The following is a 24,654-nucleotide window of genomic DNA, read 5'->3' on the forward strand; positions in this document are numbered from 1 at the left end:
GGGCTGCAAATGAGTAGCAGAGAAGCTGGTGAGTACTGCCAGGAAAATCTCCTGAGATATAAATGTGGAATTCTCTTTATCCATGGAAAAAAAAGGATATCACCTTTATTATATTCAGCTGCTACCAAACGTATGCTGAAGCCACTAGCTCAGTGTGGTTTTAGAGGTGACCTTTTTGGAAATCCAGTTTGCGCGCCTTATGGGGTAGGTGACTAGGACACAGAGCTACCCTTCACATGCTGCTTTCTTCTCAGGAATAAGCTCTGAAGTTTCTCAGCACCTTGGAGAGTCGCAGCCTTGGTTTTCACTTCTAAACCAGAAAGCTGGTCTTGTGTCTGTGGGATGCTGTCTGAAGGAGGAGGGGATCAAATTCTTTTGCAGATTGGTCCCTCAAAAAATAAAAGTGACATGCCAGATTTGAAAGGAAGAGCATGCAGCTATGATCACTGAGCTGTGAACTGAGAGGTGTGCCCTATGCCAGTGGGCAGCCAGGACCCCAAAAAAGGGCAGTGTTTCCCTAGCCAGGTGGATACGGAATGTGTCCCAAGAAGGCTCTTCACCCTTTCCCAGGTGAAAGAGCAGGAGAGTTGACCACCACAGCAGCACAGCAGATCAACAAGGTTTGGGTGGATTTGTTGGAAAGGAATTGCAGCCTGATGTGTTTACACTTGAATTGAATTACTCTGGCTTATTTTCGTCTGGCTGAGACAGGAATATCTGTTTTTCCCACTTCTTGAGTTTGTGTATCCAAAGTTGAAGCTGGCTGATCAGCTGATTGTGATGGCTTCAGAGGGAGTTTTCCTGGAATAAGGACTTTTGGATGTGCATCCTAATCTGTTTGAAAATCCTTCTGCTTGTGTTCTCTTAATAAACACAGTGAAATGAAAAGTACTGGAAAAGCATTTTATTCCATCCTAGATTTTTTTGTTTAAAAAGATTTGTTTAAATGATAACAGGAGCATTTGTGGCCCTTCTGCACTAAGTGAATTTTCAGTCTTTAATCAGTGAGTTTTCAGTAGTTTCACTGTAATTTAAATGTGCATTTTTCTCGTTTTATAGCTGAATCAAGGAGGTATAGAGGAATTTATCTCAAAAGGTGATCAGTGCTTTAACTTATAAAATTTCTAACAGTCACTGCTTTCAATAATAAAGAACATTTAGAGCTATGATTCCATAAGACTCTGAAAGGTGACAAGTTTTTTTCAGTGGTATATTTACCCAAAAAAGCAAAAAAAAAAATTGATTATCTTTGGGTTTAGACAACTGTCCAAAAACTTATATTCATCACACGAGTTCACTCATTTTATCATCACACTGAAATTTCCTTTCAATTAGTATTAGAAACTGCTTTGTTTTCTTCACCTTCTTGGATTGGAGCTTAATTTAATGTGACTGCTCTTAGAAATTAATCGCAAATATAAATATTGCTTTTTTAAGGCTTCATTATCTCAGCTAATTTTATTTTCTTACATAATCTGCTGTCAAATGGATTTGCAACTTTGTTGCTTATGAAAGCTCAATTAACAGTTCTTTCACAGTTTTTTGTTCAATACTGCAACAGTGAGACTTTGATCTTCATTGTTTTTATTATGCGTTAAGAATGTATTTTAACAATTACTTTTTCCCCTTCCCTCAGAAAAAGCTTGTGCAAGCTTCTTTAGCTTGGGAGATTCAGCTATAGGGCTTTAAGACATTTATGTGTTTGCACATCTGTATTTATACATCTTTTAAGGGATAATTATATATACTATGCCATATAAATACCTATACTCCTTCTGTTCTAAATGCCAATTCTAACAGAATCCATTGTTTTGCATAATCATGTACATCGCATCGGTATTCCAGACTTAATTCAGCCTTCCGAGTTCACCTTGTTACCTGAATATTATGGTACTGGACTCCAGAGTAATACAGCTTTTTTCCTTTTTTTTTAAATTAAGTTCTTTACACTGGATTTTACTATCTGTTGATGTGTGCACAGGGTGGATGAGACTCAATAGATGCATCTTTCCATCTTAGATATCCATTCAAGCAAAAAGAACAGATCTGCAGCTTAAAAATATATTCACATATTAAATACTGCTTAACTCTTTAGCATGCTTTTCCTTATGCAGTCTTGCTGTAGCTGTTAATTTGTTTCACTTGTTAACCATGCTTCAGGCATACTTGACATCTACTGATTTTTTTCCTCTGCTCTTGTCCCTCTTTAAGAGTTCCTGACAAGGGCGCTGTTGCAAACTGCAGTTCAGGCGTCACTGTTGTTAGCCAAAAACTATACTCATTAGCAAAAAACTGACAAGTTCCCCGCTGACCCTGGCATTCAATGAATGGTGCTGATCTGAAGTCTTCTAAGCAACTTCCAGGTGACATAAGGGACTGTCCACCACCCTGATCACCAGATCCAGTGTGCTGGAAAGAACAACGAAAGAACTTGATAACTGTGCATGAAAAATAGGTAAATGATGTTAAATTGGCTTTTTTTTTTCTTTAATTGCTTTTAATTACACTATCTTTGGTGATCTTAGGTTGGAGTAAACTTCCTTTGCCAGAGAAAATCTTAATCTCAAAAGTCTGGAACCAGCTCTCTTACTTTCCTGGTATTTATCAAGCTGAAGAAAACAGTAATTCCAGGTGGATTCCAAATGGTGCGGTTCAATCTGAACTGCCTCTAATATGACTAGAGGACAGCGCTGAAAAGGCCTGGACCTCTAATTCACAGAACCACAGAATGGTTTGGGTTAGAAGGGACCTTAAAGCCCACCCTGTCCCAACCCCCCTGCCACAAGCAGGGATGCCTCCCACCAACCAAGGCTGCCCAAATCCCATCCAGCCTGGCCTTGGGCACTGCCAGGGATGGGGCATCCACAGCTGCTCTGGGCAGCCTGGGCCAGGGCCTCACCGCCCTCATGGTAAAGGATTTCTTCCTAATGCCTAATCTAAATCTGCCTTCTTTTAGTTTAAAACTATTACCCCTTGTCCTATTGCTACACTACTGACGCTATCTGAAAAGTGTCCTTGTCCATGATAATTCCATTGTTCATTAATGACAAGCATGCAAAAATCTTTGCAATGTTAAGAAACACGTAGCTTAAGACTATGACTTTAGTGTATATATGCCCGTGTGCCCAGACTTACCATCAAAAAAGAATATCCTATCCAAAGACTTCTCCAGTTCATGGGGCAGGGAGGAATTGACTGATCTTGGCTGTGAACTGCTACTGCTTGGGCTGGGGCCTCACATACAGCACATCTGCTTATGTAGGGTTGTATTTCTTCTTCAGAGAGTGGCGTCATTGGTAAAGGAGCAGCACTTGACAACCAGTAAGACTTATCATTTCGGCTGGCATAGTAACAAACTTGGTTGATATTACAGTAAGCGAAGGGCATAGTATTAAATACAGGAAGACAAGATCCTGCTAAACCTGAAAATAATAATAACAAAATTACTTCACTTCTTTCCAGGTAAGTTGAAAATAATCTTGTGGCCCATGTTGCTGCAGAACTACAGGCCTTGGCAAGAGTTATCTAATTCATTTATCTTAAACCTCCCAGGTTCCTTACAAAAATGGCTAGCTATATTGTTAGCATTTTTTTAACCAATCAGTGCCTTAATTTGACCAATAACGTTTAGTGGTGTCAGAATCCAGTATTTAAGCATGATGCAGCTTGTCACTACGGGAAACAGTTATCATAACGAATATCCTAGCTGTGCTGAAAAATAAATTAGGCAGGAGGTGGTGGCTGGTTTAAAAGATTATCTATTTACAAACTCGTTAGAAGCAGTGAAAAACCACATGCCAACTCCAATAAATAGAATTTTTTTGTAAAGTATGACAAACCCTTGCTACCAGTGCATTAAGCTGAAATCTCAGCAGCTGTTCCTGCTGCATTCCAGAAAGGTTTCACAGACTGAGTGAAATAAATGGACTGAGAGACTTTAGAGCCACTCCTGCAAAATCCTCATCAGACAGACATCTGTGGGAATTGACAAGTGATTCGTGTGTACTTCAGAAGTGAAGTTCTTCTTCCAGAATTGAATTAAGAAAAGTTTCATAATGACCTATTTAGTTAACAATAATAATCATTTCATATATGATCTGCCCTGAACTTTAGGCACAATGCATTATTTCTGCAATGCTCCCAAATCCTGAAGTGATCTTTAAGGACAAGTGACATAGAGAAGTCAATTTTGTTTATCACTGATAATATTCCATACCAATAATAATATGGGATCTGGAGTAACCTGAATAAGGAAAATGCCTGCAACAACAATACACTGGTCACAGGGACCGTGGATTTTTATTTTATTTGGCTCTTATTTTCACTATTGTTATAAGGCATTCCGTTACCAAGTGTGGTTATCCTGGGGAATGCCAAACACATACTAGTGAAAATATTTCAGAATAACACTGCTGTACTAAAAATGTTTTTTCTTATTCTTTTGAAAAGTTTTTTTGTCAAGCTAATTAGGTCATTGTTCTTTCCTCCTAGTAGATTTCTCTGCCTCTTGCATAACAAGATGACAATTTAGGAAATAGCCAATCAGTTTTTCAGGCTGCAAGCCAGGCAACTTATTATAGATTGTTAACTGTAGTCAGAATTGTATATGTAGAAGAAATAATCCAAGACACCAGGAGGAGTTATCTTTGGGAGAAATTCTTTTTCCAAAAAAAAAAAAAAAGATTTTTACACTCAAAAGCACATCATTCTGCTGTATATGATGCAAAATTTTATTTGTAAAGCTTATTTCTGCCATCCAGCCATCTAACCTAAGCAGCTATTTTTTCCAAGATGCCTATACAGTAAAGGGGAGCAAGATCCTCCAGGGAGTTATTTTGAAGTGCCAAATGAGATTCCTGATCTAAGAGAATCTCTCCAATGAGTTCAAAGACAGCCCCAAATGACTAGCCATGGTGTGTGAGGCAAACCAACGCTGATTTTGGAAATTAGTTTTGAGTCTATAGCAAATAAGTGATTGATGATTACTTACTGTGCTACATTTGACTTGTCATTAATTGTGTAGATCACACCACATTAGACCTTGACCAGAGGGCAATTACAATTATACTGCCATACATACCAAGATCTTGATTGTGAGCTTTTTCTTGTCCTTCCAGGTACAGCAGACTATAGCCTGTCCATAACTTTGGCATTCCCTGTGGACAGAGTGGTTCTCTGTCTGACTGACTGTGAAGGACAAGCAAGAATCCACTTGAAGATCTAACCTGGGGGCCTGGTGGTCCTGGGATACCAGTCTGGCCAGGTGGACCTTAGAGTACATAGGAGAAAAGGTAAAATAAATTTGCTTGTATGAACACGTAGCTGGTGGGAACATTTATCTTTTATTGTATTTCAGCGTTCAACAAGGGGGTCCTGACTGAATCTAATACAACTTTGGAGGTTGTCATTGGCAATAAAGACACTGGTAGACTCATGTTATCTTTCTTATTGCAGAGAAATTAATTAAATTGCCACGGAACGCTTCACAGCTGGCTTTTCTATTGTGCCTCTGTCCTATGCTGCATGGATATTGACCCATTAAGAAATGATCTGAGGTGGGCAATGATTTCCCAGACTTACTCACAGGGATGACTTTGGACTGAATTTGAATCCCTGCAGTAACAGTCAATGCTTTTTTTCACATGTTAAATCAATAGATTATTAAATGGCAGCCACAGCTGAAATACAATTTTAATTACTTGGACAATTGCACCATTAGTCTTGACTCAGAATTGCATACCTGTTGATATATGGCATTTAAGTTGATGTGTGATTAATTGCTTTTCTGATTGATCATGGCTGCAGAGAGAAATTTTCTTTCAGGGGCATTTTTGTGTCATGGTATCAGTCACAAATGTCACAATCAGTGCTTGAACTGAGAGGGCAAGGAAGTGTCATGATACCTTAGGCTAGAGGTGAATACATCCAATTGAGAGAGCAGGGAGAACTTAGTCTATGCACCTTGCACATCTCCCCTCAGGAAAGTCCTGTGATTAGGTAGGTAGCTGTAGGAATAGCACTGACAGGAAATCAAACTCCTGCTGAATTGCCACTCTTGCTGAGTTCTTTGAAGGCTTTCTGAATTGGAGCCACCACTACCCAAAAACATCAGTGAAGTTATTTTCAAAATGAAGAAGTTTCTGCTTATCCCATCCAAGGGTGGTAAACAGTAAAGAAAAAGCAACCATTCTTACCTTGCGGTCCAGTGTATCCTTGCTCTCCTACATGCCCTTGGTCACCTGGTGGTCCAGGTGCCCCAGGTAAACCATCTTGACCTGGCAGGCCACAGGACCCTTCTTCACCTTTTCTTCCTAGATAAATGTAAAACATGCACTTCATATGCCTGTACTTAATGCTTACATATTGTCTAAACACACGGGCACACAAAGGGCCCGTCAACAGAACTGACACCACCAAGAAACAACACTCAAGGAACAGAGAGGAGCAGAACTGTCTTTTGCTGAAATTCTCTTTACAACTGACTCTCCTGGTGCATGCAGCAGTAGCTTGGAGGTGGGTGTTCAATAACAGTAACTGCTGATAAGTTTTTTTGTTCTCTCTATGGAATTTGTGTGATTTACAGTTGAAATCAAGCCATTTACAAACATAATGACAAGCCTCTTGCAGAACTGCAGTATCTGTACCATGTAATGTGCTACAACTCATCCTATGGCAGGCCTTCATCTTTTAGGACTCAATTCAACTAAGTCTGTAAATGTACTGAACTTACTGTGAAGCACTGCATGTATTAAAGTATTTACAAAACAGAGAGGGACAGGTGATTTTGACTATATCCAGTGGGAAAGGATAAAGGCATTTTAGGTTCTTTATAGCCTCACCTTTTTATATTCCTCACATATCCAAACACTTATATACATTAGCTGGTAATGCTAATGAAGTGTCGTCATGACGGTAATAAGTATCTCATACACGGTGCACAGACAGGGATGGTTCTGCTCACTGGCTACGTTAAACACAATCTGAATTACACTTGCCAGAAACTGTTATACTTAGTATAGTCACCACAGCAAACTTCACTGAGTAAGAAATGTCTAAAACCATAGAAGGATTTCACTGTCTGAACTGAAGACACTATGATGATATGCTACGCTGTTTTTCTGAAGATGGCAACTCTTTTGGATTCATCAGTACCTGTATCACCCTCGTTTTCATCTATCAGAAGAATTTTTCAGTTGTCAGTCTTTCATTACTTCTTTCTGAGATCTTTGGACAGTTTTCTTTTGCTACAATTTCTCATATTCTAACAGAGACATAGCAGCTTCTGACTTCCGTATCTTTTTAGGGCTTTCATAAAGCTATGTTAATCAATCTCCCAAATATAACCTGTCTGGGCCAAACTACCAGTTAATACTAAACCATGGAGAGCGTTTGAAGCGTTACTTTTCATTTGTTGGCAAAAGGAAAAACACCATCTGGAGAATTTCTTTTTCTGAACGGTGCATGATGCTTTTGCCCTCCCTGGCCTAGGAAAAGAGAGTGCTGGTAGGCTCAGGTAGCCTGGTTTAGCCATATTGGTCTATCACCCTCAGCATTAATCAGCACACTGTGTATTTCTGGGAACCATTAATTTAAGGGGAAGAGATGACAGGGTAAAAGACAGAGAAGGAACAGACACCGACCCTTTGCAATTCCTCGTCTAAATGGCTGAAATAGACTTCCAAGACTTCAAAAACAAGCTTACCTTGGGGTCCAGGGTGACCTATTGGACCTGATAATCCTATAGAGCCATCATCTCCTCTTTGTCCCACTTCCCCAGGAGGTCCTGGAATTGTAGGGCATGAGTCATCTATTCTTCCTGGTTCACCAGGGTCACCTGTTGTATGTAATAGGAAAGTAAATTAGATTAAAATAGTAATAACAACAAAAATGGGTAATAGCTCCCATGTGAAAACTAAACATACATGTTAGTTGTTTCTGATATTCAAGCGTATACTTTAATATTTTAAAACCTCGAGTTATTGAGTTTCACTGCTTTAAATTTTACTCTTGGTCTTTAAGAACAGCATTTAACAGCATGGCAAGCATGTGTTAGCAAGCATATGCTACCTGGCATGTTTCAAATATTTGGTGTACAGTTTCTGTCTTAATGTGCCCCAAATTGATTTGAGTTCAAGCATAAAGTCTACCCAACTTTAGCTCCAACACTCTAGCAGATGTGAAGATTTACAGTACTTTGCTTCTGCTGTGGCTGTAAAACCTCAACAAGCAGGCCAAAGGAAATGAGCTAACTCTTCTAACCCACAGTGCCCATTTAAAATGATCATGAAAAATTGCCACTCTTGTGTTGAAAGTTACCAGGAGCTATTGCCTATTTATATTTTTTGAGCAAAATCAGAATCATGTCAGTCAGATTAAGAGCTCAGCGTCTGTACTAACCCAGGGTTGGATTCGAGCTTTTATCAACTTTTTGGTCAGAAATTATCTGGTGTGACGACAACAACAGAAGTGATAAATTGAGATAAAGATATTCTGCACGTCTAATTGATATCTTAGCACAAGACTTCTTCTCAATGTGGCATTATTATGATATTGGTCTGCTTGGAAGCACTAGCTATTTATGTGAAAAATCTCTTAGCACTATGTTGTCGTGGCATTATCTACTATTCCTAACAGCCAAGACCACCTTCTAATAAGAGCACAATACATCTATACATAAGGAAGACCAGATGAACAATAATCAATAGTCATCAACTTACCAATGAAACCTGAAGGATGTGAAAAATGGACAGTAGATTGCAGCCATTGTGGTGTAAGAGGAAACAAGTTTCAGACATAGAAATTAGAGTAAAAAATCAAATGAGAACTAAAACCAATTATATGAGGTGATAAATGTATAAACTACGTATGTGAGTATATAAATACATAGTTCAGAAATCCTTACACAGCTCAAATGAGAAATCAATTTAGATTTTTTCCAAGTTTGCTTGATTTTTTTGTATGCAAATAAACATTAGTAAGATTGTTTTATATACAAATATCATCATTACAATTGAATGATAATGAGCAACAAACTCATAAGTACCTGTGGGACCTTTAGGACCAGGTTTCCCTTGAAAACCTTGGTCTCCTGGGTGTCCTACAGCACCAGGTGGACCCTGTGGGCCATGGATTCCCATAGGACCTGGAAAGAAAACAATTATACAATTGTGCAGTTGCATTCCAAGAAGGGGTGAACACATAAATAAGATGAAGTCTGACTGCTTGAGTAACAAAAAATAATGCTTGAGACAGCTAAACTCTGTTGTCTTGCAAAAAGAAATGCACCTTTTTCACATCTCTTAGTCTTGAACTGAATTAAAATTTGACTTTTTGCTGAGATTAGAAGGGATTTGTGTAGGTAGGGCTACTGTACAGTGTGGAGGAAGCAGAATTCAGATCCCTTCTTTCAAACTAAGGAATCTGTTGAAAGCTGCAAACTACTGATATGGGGCAGATATGAGACACCTACTTCAAATACAGCTGTAGCTTCCCCGGTTCCTCAAGACCACTGTAGACAGGACAAGGTTTACTTTATCTAGAATAATCACATCATAGTTTTACTTCAAAATCTCAGGTTGGTCTGGTACTCTTCCAATATTTGTTGGAAGCAGTACATACAAACCTGGCTACTCTGACCTTCTTCTGCAGCCCTGTTGTATCTGTAGGTAAAAGGACAGAGCTAAGAAATGTCTAGTGTACCCTTTCCGTCAGGCTACAGCAGACTGTCCAACTGCAATCCCCTGTGCACGAGGCTCAGTTGCACAAGGCTGGGCCTAAGTGCATGTACTAGTTAAAAACATCTCTGATCCTACCCTTTGGGCCTTCTCTTCCTTGGTTCCCTGGAGGACCTTTGGCTCCTTGTTGCCCTCGCTGCCCAGAAATACCTGGTGCCCCTTGAATACCAATGTCGCCTGGATCTCCTTGCACAAAGATGGTTTCTCCAGGAGGACCAGGATTCCCAGGCTGACCTACAGTAAAAAATAATAATTAAAAAAAAAAAGTTCTTAATCAATGCACAAATAATAAACATCTAAAAATAGTCATGTTCCATTACTGTCTGTCAGTTTTTTTCCACTGGGACATAGGACAACCCTTGCATGTTTTTGGACATATTAGCATTAGTCTTTCTCTAAGGCACTGTAAAGAAAGCGTAATATGAATAGCTCCCAAAACGTGTAGATTCTGTGCAAACAAAAGGTGGCAAGCTGTTACCTGCACTGAGACACTGTTTCTCTGTTTATTATAGTGTTGCTTACCCTTCCAATCTCCACCCTTATTATCCAACAGGAAGTTTTTGGTCTGGGTAAGGAATGAGTCAGAAAAACTAAAAAAGCTCCATTTGAGGACCAGTGTCTACAGAAAGAGGAAGTAAGGTGTATATAAATCCTTACAAAAGGGTTGCCAGTTTTAGCTTTCTCAGGGCTATATTTTGATTGGAAATCTTTTTGTGGGTTTACAAACAATGGTAGGCCTATGGACAATGTGTTTTATGCTTTTTGCTATCAAGAAAGGTCAGTAATCTTTTTTCTGTTTGTTTCTGTGGAAATCAAAGACCTGCTGTAGTAACAGGACTTGTACAAAATTACCATAGAGGCCAGAAAAGTGCATCTGGATGTACATGAATTTATTCTTGTTCTGGTGATCTATCTATCCAGTGTTCACTTCTGTTTATTTACTGCAGGATTGATTGGTTTGTTTCCCATGTGCCTTTAAATGTTGTTCCACAGGCAGCAAACCTACCTGACTTCTAACAGCCTTAGGGATTTTTTACATGAACAAAATTGATTTTTTTCTTTTTACATACCTCTGATGCCATCTAAACCAGGTGGTCCCTGATCACCTGGAAGACCGGGAGGGGCACTACTGGGAGATCTTCCCCTAGGTCCAGCAGGTCCAACAGGCCCTCTTATACCTAAGGGATCACATTAAAATAAACATAAACAAAAACAGTAAAATTGTTTTTCTTAAAGATAAGTTACTAACCAAAAGAATGATGACATATCATGGATGGAGGGTAATGTATGTTCTCACTTGCATACTGAATGTACCAGTGATTGGGAAGACAATAAGTGAAAATATTTATCTTCTCAAAACTTTGTTTCTATTAAATCTACTTAAACTAAAGAATGCATCATTACACATGGACATATTGCCACAAATAAACTCTTGAGTTCTAGCAATCAAAGAAATGGTAAAAATGTAAGGCAATAGAGGTCTAGAAAATTATTCAACCTGAGACTGGGTAAGTAGTCACAGACTTCCTAAGAAAAGTGAGTTCAGTCATTTCCTAAAATCCTCAGTGAACAAGATGAACTTTATAGCCTTAAATGTATTTTTTTTGATGTGTAATCTGGATTTTTGCAAATTAAGATGTTAGTGTCCTTACGTGTGACAGGCAAGAAAAGTTATCGGTTACCATATTCTGGGTAATGTTTCTGAATACTGGAAGGTGTTTAGCATGTGTTGCAGTCTGCTGCCTTCTCTTTTCTAAAGAAAACAAATCTAGTTTCTTTAGGCTTGTTCCAACTCCACCCATCCATTTATTCTCTAGTGAGTTCTCCCTAAATTGTCACAGCTGGACAAACAGTATGCCATGGGAGGTCTTGACCATCCCATCTCAAGCAATGTTAGTACATCTTGGAATAAAACTTCTTTTTTCTCAACCACATCATTCAGTTCACAAACTAGTAGCTAATTGAATTCAGAAAACTGTGTTCATCTTAAAATAATTCACTTCACCAGAGTTCATCTCAGCTAGATTTTTTTCCCTGTTACGTGACTCTGTAGCAAGGTTTGATAGAGTAAAACTAATGTTGTTTCTAATCACAGAATTGCTGTGGCTGGAATAGGCCTCTGGAAACTTTCTAGTCCAACTCCCTCTTCAGAGCAGGGTCAGTTAGAACAGCTTGCAGAGACTGCATCCAGCTGGGTTTTGAATATGTCTCACAATTTTTTCCTATTTCTGTGCAATTCCTACATCACCAAGGCTCTTGAATAATCTTAGCAGTCTTGTGATATAATTCCATCTTGCATTTACATTGGAATAGTTGATTTACTGTATATCTGTGATTACCAGCTCTATTGTACTCTTTATGTACTTTTTTCCCAAGAGGCAACTCCACCTAGCAGTTCCCTGAGTCTGTCCAAGTCATCTTCTATTCCCATTCTTTCCTCTCTGGTAACATAAATGTTTGCAATAGGAATGATTTCAGTGAGTGAATCTCCTGTGTATATATTCATGTTGATACTAACCTGGGGAAGAGCCTTTATGAACTTTACTTCAGTTCTGCAGAGCATCACCGAGGAGAAAACCCTTTCTTACCTGGGAATCCTGGGAATCCCCTTTCTCCAGGGGCGCCTGGAATGGAAACACCAGGCCATCCAGGTTCACCTCTGTCACCTTTCGGTCCAAGTTCTCCTGAGTATCCTGGGCGCCCTGTTTCACTTTGACCTTTATAGGAAAACAATTATGTACATAATGTCTATAGTGAGTACGAATACAGATCTACAGGATAGAAATACCAGCTGTAGGTGTTCCTCCTTGCAAAGGTTGCCTAGTACTGTTTTCTTTTGGATTTCCCTTGGAAGCTGGATAGAGTTTTGTTGAGTACAGCCCTTAGTCATCTCTTTTGAAGAAAGTAATCTCTGCTTTAGGGCTCTTCTTCAGGGTTTATTTTATATAGTGTCATTATCGCCTATAATTTGAAATGTAAACTGATTGCAGGGTCCTAAATTTACTTTTCTATCAGTATAAATTTGTAATCTCTTGATAGATGGTGAGCACTCTGTTTTTTAAATACAGCTTCAAAAGCACCTTTTGAAAGCTGCAAATAGATCAGCATGAGTGAAAAACTGGTTCCTCTGAAGTTTGCACTACAAATCCCATTGACTTTAATGGGGCTGGGATTTCATGTCTCCTTTCAATTTGTTAGTTTACCTTATACATGTAAGAAAAAAAAAAACCTGCACTGAACATTTTCATTGTATAAATAGCTTTGAAAGGTTCCAACAAAACTATGTGAGTAATGGAAGTTTTAAGGTTTTCTTCACAAATAACTACAGGTTTGTCATTAGGCACACTTTAGATTCTGTTTGAAAAGTTAGTTTGAGCCTTAATGATCTCTTCTGGGCAAGGCAAATATAAAAGTAATATGCATTATTTCTTGTGCATTTACTCATTCAAGAATGTATTTTCTGTTCCTCAAGGTAGTTTCCACTCTTTACCTGGAGCTCCTGCAGAACCTTTTTGACCTTTTAGTCCATCCAAGCCATCCAGTCCAGGCAGTCCAGGAAGACCTAAGACATATTGCAGGCATGAATGAGTGCCAAAATACTTCTTTAAAGCTGCAATTAAAAATTACGCATTTTTTGTTGACAATGCACTGTGGATCAAGGCAGGACTCTTGCTGAGTTTGATTCCTATTTGTAACTGAAGAGATCACATTGCACCTGGGTGCTGCCATCTTGAAAAGGTAAGCCTGGAAAACCTGAAAATAGCAACCATAATACAGTTTTGTTTCAAAGTAACCAGAAAGCATACACTTTAAACCTTCAGGTATTTCTACACTGCAGCTAGCAGCAGGAAGCTCACCGTGGGCTGATTTACTCTATGCTGAACCTCATGGTTGTGGCTAGAGTACTACTTGCTGCCTGTGATTACCTAGTCCAATGTTAGTCATTTTATCGCTGCATAACCCTGTAATAACCTGGAGACTAGAATGAAGATCTACGTAAAATTATTGGGAAAATGGAACTTCTTTACAGTTTCTTTACATGAAGATAAATGCAAATGCAATTTAATCTAGCTGCACTAGAAAGAAGCAAAATTTTCACCTGTCTTCTTATTTTTCCTGGTCCTGCAGATTTCATGAAGGAAACCGTGCTGCTTTGCATCATACTGCTACAAAAATTCTTCAGCTCAACAGCAGAAAGTCTTTGAAAATACATCTTTAAGGTTGATCTTGACATGTGATAGCATACAGCAGCTTTGTTGCTAGCAATGTTCACTTAGATGACCAGATCATAAACTGAGCGTGCTAGTTGAAAATAATTTTTTGCTTTATCATCTGAGCTTTTTAGAAATTTGCTAAAAAAAAAAAAAAAAAATCTACCTCCGTTTTTCCTTATCTTTTGGAACTAATCTGAGATTTGTTTTTGCAGTAGTTATTTGCATGGTTTGTTACAAATATTCTAGAATTGAGGCAAAAAGTCCAATTAAAAATCCTCTCTCAGCCTGATTATTTATTATGGTTTTGTTTCTTGAGAAATAAATAAATTATGTTATGGTGCTCCTGTCCAGGCAAAACCAGAATTTAGCATTCAGCTACAATTTAAAACTGGAACAATCACAAATTACAAAATGCAGGGTGAAATCAATTGTATTTTTATGGTTTCTATCTTAAAAGTGCTGAATACTGCAATCTTTTTTAGTGTTTTCTCATACTTTGCTTTTTGTTTAAAACTGGGGAGGCAAGATGGGGGCCCTATCAGTTGGATGTTTGCCCGGGAAATGAGAATGCAATATTTGGATCTGTTACTCATGCTAAGGCTGCACCTGGTGATAGGACCAGATCTGACAAAACCGACGGGTCACTTGGCAACAGGTTTGAAAGACTTCAGACAGAGGAATAGAGTTGTGTCGTTGTGACATTTCTCCTGCCAGAGTGGGACAGACTAGAGCAGATAGTGATCTGCAAGAAATGGAACAGTACTGACAATGCTTGCTCCTGTTCTTTTTCCACCTTTGCTGCTTATCTCTAATTTCCTTCTTCTGCCAGTTCCTCTCCCTATGATGTAGGTTTCCCAGTCCAGTTCCAGCGTTTCTCTCCACAGTTATGAATTATTTCTCTTTTTCCCTGTCTAGCCATTTCCTAGAATAGATGTAGGTTCTCTGTTTCAGTTCCTGTGCTCGATCCCAGCATGTCCTGCAGCACCAAAATCTGCTGTTTATCCAGAGCATGAATCACAGGAGAATTTATTGCTGTACTGTGCACATATGAATGGAATTGTTTTTTTCATTTGTTTCTAAGCCGGTCAAATTTGGCAGGGACGAACTGCCATAGGAACAGTAACAAGAATGCCCTTTATCAAATGGTTCACCTGCTGAATTTAAACATCCTTAGTTCAAAGATGGGGTCTTCTGAGAAAGGAAAAATAAAAGGTCACTAAGGTTCTTTAATAAATAATAGATATAAATCTTGGAGCTTTATTCTCAGAAAAATTGCAGAGTTATTTTTGTTAAAATATAACAAAAGAATGGAAACCAAACCAGCCAACCAAAAAAAAAAACAAACCACAACTAAACAAACAAAAACAGCCAACAACAAACACTGGTCTAGAAAAATTTAAATCCAAAAGGTTGTTTGAAAACCTGTAACACACTGATAATATACTCTGTAATACCCTTTTATAGTATGGGATACTACTAACCCAACCTGTAGTATCTTCTGTGCCCTTAATTCACTGCTCTTAAGTTTCTTAAGTTTCAGTCCTGCTTTCTGTAGCCAGCTTGTGTCTTGGGGATGTTCCCATTTTCAAATTTATTTGAGAGCTGCATGCCAATCTGGGGAATTTAACAGTGGTATTTTAAAATGATTATGAAATACTAATGACATTTGGCATCCTGTCCACCATTTAAAGCTTTTTTGATCTTTAGCTTATTCAGTCAAGATTGATGGCTTGGTTTACTTGCTTTCCAGGGAATTTCTGACACCTTTGCCAACAATCCATTATAATATCAGCACTTGTATTTCTAGATTTTTGGATTGCTCTAGTCCCATACTTCTAGGTACAGCTGAATTGGCTGACCTACATATGAACCACTATTCTGCATTTTTACAGCCCAATTCAGCTTTTACTCACACAAGTAATTATGCTGATGTTCTTACTATTACTTGCTTCATGAGGGATTACTCACACAAGTAAGACTTGCCAGACTGAGCCCTTAACTAGTAAAACTATCTCTGTAACACAGAAAATGTGATTACGCTTTGGTTAAAAGCCCTTTAACTACATTTTTTAATCTAAAAGTTCTTCAGGCACGAGACATTTAATGTAAATGAGAAGCAATTAGACTAACAAGGCTGTGTCCTTAACAAGGAACAGCCAATTAACAATTTCACATCTAATGGTAGCTACATTATTTATTAAAAGCAGCATATGATATATTCTCCAGTAGAACTGGAATACTAATTCTATTCAGTTTTCATTACTGAGTATAATTTCAAGGTTGTTAACCTTCTTTTCAACTTGGCTGGTAATATATAGGATCCTAAGGCAGGCAAGCCACTTGGTCTCTAATGAATTTCTATTTGGAACAGAACTTTTCCCTCTGCAGCACATGTGTTAATTTGTTATGTTTCCTTCGCGGGACTTGGGATAACTTCTGTGTAATAGAGAAGTGTCTGACCACTCATGGCAAGATGGAATGAGTCCATCTTTTTACTACGAAGTTTTCAACAGAACAAATTTTTCTCTCTCAATTTAGACATCCCTGTCATTGCAGATTTCTGCCTTTGTTACAGAAAATACTGTTTGGAACAATGAAATGTTCTCTTGCAAATTATGCACCAGCAAGAAGTCTGTCACAACAGTTTAAAGCAGCACCCTTTACTTTCTGCAAGTAATCTGAAACTTCTATTTTTCATTTAAATTTTCGGTAGTTTTTAAGAAACCTTCTCAATTTATCCTCAGTCTGAATTCGAAGTGAATCTGTTGTCCTCCCTAGCCATTTTTCATTGTCACATTTATTACTTTACTATGGTATCTGTATATCCATCATTAATATTCTTCTTGCCCAGGAACTGGTTATGAAGCTCACTATTGCAGAGAGGGCATACAAATTTCGTAGTTGATTATCTTTCTTTATAAAACATTATTGTAACTTATGATTTCAATCTTAACTTTTACTATACTTAGAATGACATACTGGCTTCCACCAAAAACAACTGTACAGATGAGCTGCTGTTCAATCCAAATGTAACAGTCATTATGAAAAGTGTAATTTAGGATTTTGGGGAAATATTTCTACATTAAATCCTCCAAATTTTTTTTAATTTTTTTTTTTTAGAAAATCAAAACAAGTTATCTTATGATCACAATTTGTCGTGGACGAAACTGTCCACAGCATTCTGCTGTTTTTGTAGAGGAACAGTGGCACTCCATGGTGAAAAGGTAGAACACAGTGTAATTGAAGTCAAAGTGAAACGTCTGAATTAATGCAAATTCCTTCTCCTTTCCTTAACTTCTGTTATCAGTTACATTAAGAGAGCCAGAATCTGTTTCTTTCTTCTTCTTGACTCATTTTAGATCGTAGTCCAATTTTGTGAGGTAGCATTTGTTATTTTTCAAAGGTGCTGATAACTGGCTTAACTCTTTTAGTAGATTAAGTGAATACAGAATCAAAATCATGCTTGCTTTTTAGGCCTTTTCCATTTTCAGTGCTAAATGGGTATTAATATATGGTGATGTCATATTACCAGTAGAACTGCACTGTATGCTGTTTACCTTTCCTGCCCTGTGATCCAGCTAATCCTTGCAATCCTGGAGGTCCCAAAATTCCTTGTTTCCCTTTTTCTCCAGGTTCTCCTGGCAATCCTGGAGGACCTGGAGCTCCTGAGAATGGAGGGAAAAAAAAATCCTTGACTATGCACATCCATTGAATAGTTGATTTTTTTTTTCCCTACACAATTTAGCACACTACATTATTCAGATATTCAGAGGTACCTGAAAGCATATGGGACTGTCTGAAGAACTGATGTATCTTGCTGTCAGGCTCTGAGCTAGCTCTACTGCTGCTGTCTACAGATACTGAAACAGCTTTCAGTACAAGCCTTCTTACAACCTCTCCTTTCTATAGCCTTCTCAACAGAGGTGCCTCCTCAGCTACATGTTCCTGATGCCTACCCCTTCTGAGCTCTTAGATCACACTAATTTTAAAACTTTGGCATTACCTGGAAATCCAGGTATTCCTGGGTATCCAGACTCGCCCTTGGATCCTGGTCTTCCAGGTTGTCCTTGGATACCTGATGAACCCTTCTCTCCGGGTAACCCACAGAATCCTTTAAAAAATATATAAAATATAAAAGTTCAGTAAGATTTTTCTGTAATAGAAAAGTTTTTTTTTTTCAAATACTGCAGATCCTTGCATCTATTTATTAGCAATGAATTACAGTGATATCTCTGATGATATCTGAAAGAGCAGAAATGGCTAGCAAGAGATAGACAAGACAGGTATTCTGGGAGGTCTTGGGGTGTTCTCCAGTGCTGTACTAGACAATACCAGTCTCTATCTCTTATGTTTGCGCTAGCCATATTGCACATTGTGATGCCGCTCCTATCCCAGGGCCTTTAACTTTGCAAAATACAACTCAATGCATACAGAAAATAGAGCTCCCTCTCCACTAACAAAGCTTACAGAAAATGCCTTAAGTCCGATTTTTTCTTTAATCAGACTGAATTACCTGTTAATCCTGGGTCTCCGGGAGGCCCTTTTTGACCACGTATACCAAGCAGAAGAGTTGGGTCACCTCTCTTGCCTGTTAAGGTACAGTGACTTTCATTTGATACAAGTATTATTTTCATCCATGAATACAAAGCTGGACAGTTTTGTAAGATCTTATAATTTAGTCATAGATATAACAACTATAAAAGGGAATGAGAGAACACAAAAATACTTTGGCACATGGAAATTAGCAGACAGCTCATCCTATCATGAAGTACTAACTCAGCTTGTATTTAATATGATTCCAGTCAATATTCATGTAAATTACTCACTATGGAGGAAAAAAAAGGGGGGGAATTTTTCCAATACTGACAGCATATACTGAATATGAAAGATATTGCATAAATTCCTTATGATACTTTATTAAACACAAAGAGCTCCTTACATAGGTTTGTTAGGATTTGCACAATCAGTACAGCTTGAGTCCATTTACTCAGTAAAGACCTTTTAGGGACTAGCTGGGGACTTTAAGCCAGCACAACTTCTGTTTGCCCTGAAATTCCTGTTTATCAGAGAGTCAATAATTTCAAGTGATTTTGTCTTACATTCTCTGTACAGACTTGTTCTTTGCTTTTTTGTGTGTGTGGGGGGGGGAATATATTCCCTGGCTGAGAAGGTGTTGAATATTTGAAGAAATGGAAACTGTAGCTGAGAAAAAGAGCTTATCTTGTCCCCGTGACATTTTTTTTTCCCTGGCAATGATTTTATTATGTTATTTATTATTAATGAAACCATGCTCCAAGGAAATTTGGAATATCATGGACGACACCATTTTGCATTTTGCTGAAATATTTTAAAAAAATCTAAGTATTATAAATTTGTCAGAGTAATCTCTACCTATGCAAAAAATACAGATACAAAACTTCATCTTGTGAGCAGAATAACTTTGCTTACATGGCTACAACCTATGCCTGATTTTTGTTAATTTCAGAAGTTACAGGAACTAACAATCATAGCCTAAATTGCTGGAAAAGAAGTGATGTAAAAGTAACTATAAATCCTGCTGTACTATTTTAAAAACTACCTATCTGCATAATACCATAAATAATTGTATTTTCTCTCATTTTGTTTAACTAGTTTTACAGATACATAAGTTTGTACTTGTTTTTTTGGTGTTTTGAAACTCCATGAAATCTGACAGAGATTTATCTTCTAAATTAATAAAAACTATGTTATAAGGAACAAACTGTTAAAGAAGAAATGTATTAAAATGCAAATTTTGCCTTCAGGTATGTCAGACTTGTTTGTAATGCTATTCATGTTTGAATTACATTCACTTCTGTCCTGTTTTCTAATGTCTAGTGAGTACTCTCCATATATGAAAGCATATATAACATAACACTATGGCTCTTTACAAAAGCATGTTTATATGAACTCATTACCTTTAGATCCTTTTGGGCCAGTCAATCCTGGGTTTCCAGGCATTCCTGGTAAGCCAACATCACCCTGACAAACAGCAAAAAAAAAAATTGATTTATGATATTCATAATAAGAATGATCTGTAAGAATATTTGGTTCTCATATGCTAGTAAACAGACCAGAAATCAATATGAATAGCAAAACTGTATCTTTAGCTCAACAGAAAAGCATTTTGTCTTTGCTACATCAAACACTGACCATTAATACTTCCAAGAAACTCTAGATTAGAATTGCTAATAATTTTGAATGTGTTTATGCTAACACTTGGCTTGAACATCTTGAATTCCTCACAGATGGCTTGAGTTATTTGATTTAAAAGGTACCACAACAACGTACCAAATATTACTGAGTTTTACCCCGATTTTACTATAAACATTAATGAGAAATATGTTGTGACATTACAGTAAAAATGTAAAGATTTCTCTATTTTTCTTTTAAATAATGACCTATGATCAGCAAAACAGATTCTGTCTTCAAAGAAATATAACACAGAACAAGCTAAGCAAAGATATGTCCCTGCACCAAAAAATGAACTGTGATTTGTTTCATGTAATCTCATTGCCTATCTACCTAACGCACAAGCTAGTGAAGAATGTAACCTCATATCCATATGGGACGTGTTTTTGTATATTTATTCTTGAGCAATATGGCTTCTCTGGGTTCTGTTTGGTGCAAGCTGTCTGTATGGGCACAGGTCTGGTTTTTTTTCTTGTCTGTTGGTTTGGCAGCTCCTCATAGCAAGATATGAAGAAGCAGCCATATTAACTTCAGCCTTGTGCTGTTCTAATTAGTGAAGCATAGCCTGAACTTCTACCAAGTGGCAGTATAACAAAATCCCAACATGCTGCTGGGAGAGAGGCTTCTTGTTGACCCTAACTATAGCTTCCGCCAAAATGTAATCACAGTATTGACAGTCTCCTCTCAGGAGGAGCATCTATTGGGTAAGTACAATATAGGCATCCATCTTATTTCTTGGAGTTGGTAAAGATGTAACTGTAAATTCTGGGGCACTGTCACTTTCAATTTACCTGGTCACCTGGTTGTCCTTGGAAACCTGTAATTCCTTTAAAGCCCTTTGGTCCTGGGAAACCCCGTGATCCTGGAAACCCCATCAGTCCAGTGTCACCATGGTCACCTGGCAGTCCTGGGACACCGTTCTTCCCTGGAAATCCTGGGGCACCTCTGAAACCAATATTGCCTTTTTCACCTGAAGTTAATTGCAGAACAAGATAATGACCAATATGGTCAAACAATTATTTGACGCTTATCTTGAATATGGCTATGCTTTCACACTTTGTGTATTGCCTTAGTAATTGCTCAAAGAAACTAGTTTGCTACCTTAAGAATCTATAAACACAATAAGGTAGCTGGAAATTACTGCAACTGTCAATCCAAACCTATGAAAAACACACACCATTTATTATGATATCAGATAAATGTGTGTATGCACAGCTTTATTTTATGAGCTTACCTCTTTCACCTCTAAATCCATTCTCACCAGGGAAGCCTGGCTCTCCCTTTTGTCCTTTCTCAAGCCGAATGTTAATGGAGCCACTGTCTCCTGGAGGTCCTCTTTCACCTTTGAGCCAAACATATGGAATGTAAGTAAATCCTTATAAATGACACATCCTGAAAATTAATATTTACTGAGGACTCCTCTACCAGAGGAAGCCTTCAAATACTAAACTAATGCAGATCCCAGTTGTTTGAGAAAACTCGCTGCTAGCAAAATTCATTTTCTTTTGCTTGCTTTTTAGTTAATTCAGGAGTAACCCAGCTGATATTAAATCAGAATTATTTCCTGTTTGTCTGGAATAAGGAAGATAGCAATTGTACTTTATACTGTATTGTCTGTGACTGAATACACTTTGGAAATGGTTATTCTCTTTCCCATATTAATGTTCATAAAGATGATTTCTTGTATGTTTTAGATAGATTCAACACAGACAATATGACAGAAAACTTTAAAAATCTGGTTTCTCATATGTACAGGACAAAATTCAGGGTTTGTTTGAATGAGTGATTCTTATGTATGTTTTGATTTACAGTGGTAAATGTATCCATTGATCGCTATGCCATTCATTTTTCTTTAGTTTTCGTTGTGCATTCATAAAGGACAAGAGATGGATTTAGTATCTCTGAAAACAAGTGAATATATGCTTATACCAAGCAGAAAATGTAAATCTATACCAAACATAGTCTTAACAAAACTGATCATAGAAATAAATAAAAGTACAGAGTGAAGCAGATTTTTACAAACCTTTCATTCCCATATCCCCACATTCTCCACTAGGCCCAGGTGGACCCATTGTTCCTTCTTCACCTTTAACACCAGAGATTCCCATTGGGCCTTGTGTTCCTGGGAGTCCTAGGAATCCTTGGGGTCCTTGAATCCCTTTGCTTCCTGATAATATTAAATGCTTTATTGACACACTCAGTCTGCTATGCTGTTGCTGTCATATTCTAAAGAAGAGTATAAAGCAAAAGGTAGGAGGTTTACAAGGACTCGTAAGGAAATCATCACAGCTAGAGAGCCAATACTTGGAGCATGGCTTCATGCCAAGATCAAACTTGTCTTGAAATCCAGATTGCCTTGAAGCAAACATCTCCTCCTCCTGTACCACCCCCCCAGAGATTAATGCTATTCTTATTACTAAAGAAGCTAACTCTCAAGATAATTGAAGCTGCAAATTGGAAGTTTCATGTTTTTTTCCCTTTCTGTTAGTTTTCACTGACATTTAGCCTTAGTTTAAATCTAAGCAGACCCTGTAATCTACACCCAGCTAACTAGGTTACTCCAGCCTTACTGCACCTCAACTTTTGGACCAGCCATTTTCCTAAGAATGGTAAAGGACATATGATCTAAAACGAGTGTAAATGCCCACTTCCAATGTTATTTTCATACCTAAGTACTTTTTTAAGTTTTGTGGCACAATTTCTCACGTTTTCAGAAGTACTAGACATGATGTGAATCTATTTCTCCACTTACTCATCAGCATACATTCTAGATACAGAATACAATCACAGACTGCATCAGTAAAGGAGATAGCCTGCAGGTAATAAAAAGTATCTTGTTCTTATAACAACAAACTATTACAAGTAGTTAGGAAATAATACACTGAAAAATGTCAGTGTTGTAAAACAACCAGTGCACCAGCGTGCATCAAGGTGTATCAAACTCTTTCAATCCCTTTGTTTTTATTATAAGAGAAAGAACAAAGGATTCTATTGTTCCTGACTCTGCCTTGCTGCAGGATCTTATTCTAGAAGCTGGAAAGGGAGGAGGGTGCAAAGTATTTCCTAGCTTTAAAATCAGTAAAAATAGCTCCCTGTACAAGAGATGTTATAGACGAGATGTTTTGAGGGATGTTTAACATACCTGTTCGTCCTGGGAAGCCAGGTGGTCCGTTATTACCTGGAAGTCCTGGAAGTCCTCGGGAGCCTGGAGGACCTGGGGGGCCCTGTGAGCCAGGAGAGCCTTTGAGACCTTTGATTCCAGGTGGCCCAGCTAGGCCCCTATCTCCCTTCTGACCTTTAAAGCCTGGTAAGCCTGAAAAAAACAGTTTTTACTCTATGTATGTAAATGTAGGGAAAGGATTCAGCAATTGTATCTAAAAGGTAGAAGGTGATAAATATCATCAAACGTAGCAAAATGACTTGGAAACTTTGCCACCATGCTGAAGTCCTGCCTCTATCTAGATTTTCATTTGGAATATTTTGTTTTCTTATATTTCTTTAGTCGGAGACATATCAGTAGAAGTTCCCTGTGAAAAATCCCAACTTTTCATTGCTAAGTACTTTTAATATACGTCTACTAGCTCTCCTTAAGTAACACTTCAGCTTAAGAATAAGGAAGATAAAATTATCACAGCAATGCCAGGAGTTCAATTAAGTTACACAGGACAACAGAGTATAAGGTAATTAATTCTTCTCTTTATTACTTTACAGTAAACACATTATGATTTGGTCAGTTAAGGATCAGCATTTATGGGAAGGGATGGAGAGTTGGGATAAATCTGAGTTGAACATATTATACATTCCCCAAGTTATAGGAAATGTACAAAATACGCCTCCACTAACGAGCAGCCCCCATGGAAGTATTTGTCATATTAGCCACAAAAACCACATGGTTAAATCTGCTAGAAAAGACGTGCAAATCTTAGACCTGTGAAGAAACCTCATGAATGCTATGTACCTTGAGGGCCTGGCAGGCCTATGACACCTCTGAGTCCTGGTGGCCCTGGTAATCCCGTGTCACACGGTGGACCAGGGAAGCCTGGACAGCCTGGTGCTCCTATATCACCTTCTGGGCCTCTAAAACCTTTAGCACCTGGAAATCCTGGGGTACCAGGCTGCCCTGGAAACAAACAAACAAAAAAACCATTGTAAAATCTTCCCCTTAAACTTTTCACTATCACTCAGAATTCCTAACTTCAATTCTGAAATTATATGTTCAGTAATTGGAGTATCTCACTTATCCTACAACTTTTATGTACTTTGTGAAAACTGATCTTTTCTGCAATTTAGAATTGGCTGTTGTGGAGAGCTTCATTCTTTAAAGAACAATTATTCGGCTCTCACCTATAGGTGAGGAGGGCTTATACTGTATAATATAATATATATATACATATATTGTTCAGGATTATATTGTATAATTCTGGGCAAAGAAATTCACCTCTCTTTCCCTGACTGTTCTCCCACCTTTAGCCTGTCTTTTCAGATTTGAGTAAGCA

General features: G+C 38.0%; 1 protein-coding gene and 1 long non-coding RNA gene across 3 annotated transcripts in view; one reads left to right on the plus strand and one right to left on the minus strand.

The window, feature by feature from the left end:
* Positions 1 to 889: 889 nt before the first annotated feature.
* Positions 890 to 24,654, minus strand: part of COL4A4 (collagen type IV alpha 4 chain) — a 66,993-nt gene continuing 43,228 nt past the window's right edge. For both annotated transcript variants that reach the window (XM_080603972.1, XM_080603971.1), the window contains exons 29-47: positions 24,117 to 24,278; positions 23,301 to 23,471; positions 22,182 to 22,325; positions 21,393 to 21,500; positions 20,950 to 21,128; positions 19,885 to 19,948; positions 18,462 to 18,536; positions 17,952 to 18,059; positions 17,506 to 17,613; positions 13,225 to 13,296; positions 12,323 to 12,451; positions 10,805 to 10,912; positions 9,813 to 9,968; positions 9,044 to 9,142; positions 7,703 to 7,834; positions 6,195 to 6,311; positions 5,081 to 5,269; positions 3,136 to 3,422; positions 890 to 2,409 (exon numbers count right to left, since the gene is read on the minus strand). In XM_080603972.1, coding sequence (XP_080460098.1) covers positions 2,146 to 2,409; positions 3,136 to 3,422; positions 5,081 to 5,269; positions 6,195 to 6,311; positions 7,703 to 7,834; positions 9,044 to 9,142; positions 9,813 to 9,968; positions 10,805 to 10,912; positions 12,323 to 12,451; positions 13,225 to 13,296; positions 17,506 to 17,613; positions 17,952 to 18,059; positions 18,462 to 18,536; positions 19,885 to 19,948; positions 20,950 to 21,128; positions 21,393 to 21,500; positions 22,182 to 22,325; positions 23,301 to 23,471; positions 24,117 to 24,278 — 2,672 coding nt within the window. In that variant the 3' untranslated portion in view covers positions 890 to 2,145. The remainder of the gene's footprint in view (positions 2,410 to 3,135; positions 3,423 to 5,080; positions 5,270 to 6,194; positions 6,312 to 7,702; positions 7,835 to 9,043; positions 9,143 to 9,812; positions 9,969 to 10,804; positions 10,913 to 12,322; positions 12,452 to 13,224; positions 13,297 to 17,505; positions 17,614 to 17,951; positions 18,060 to 18,461; positions 18,537 to 19,884; positions 19,949 to 20,949; positions 21,129 to 21,392; positions 21,501 to 22,181; positions 22,326 to 23,300; positions 23,472 to 24,116; positions 24,279 to 24,654) is intronic.
* LOC308199603 lies at positions 5,161 to 15,356 on the plus strand. Its single transcript, XR_013954729.1, has 2 exons — positions 5,161 to 5,291; positions 13,207 to 15,356. It is a non-coding gene; the product is annotated as an uncharacterized lncRNA (long non-coding RNA).

The sequence above is a fragment of the Anser brachyrhynchus genome (assembly GCF_964034855.1).
Source record: "Anser brachyrhynchus genome assembly, chromosome: 9".
Classification (NCBI taxonomy): Eukaryota; Metazoa; Chordata; class Aves; order Anseriformes; family Anatidae; genus Anser; species Anser brachyrhynchus.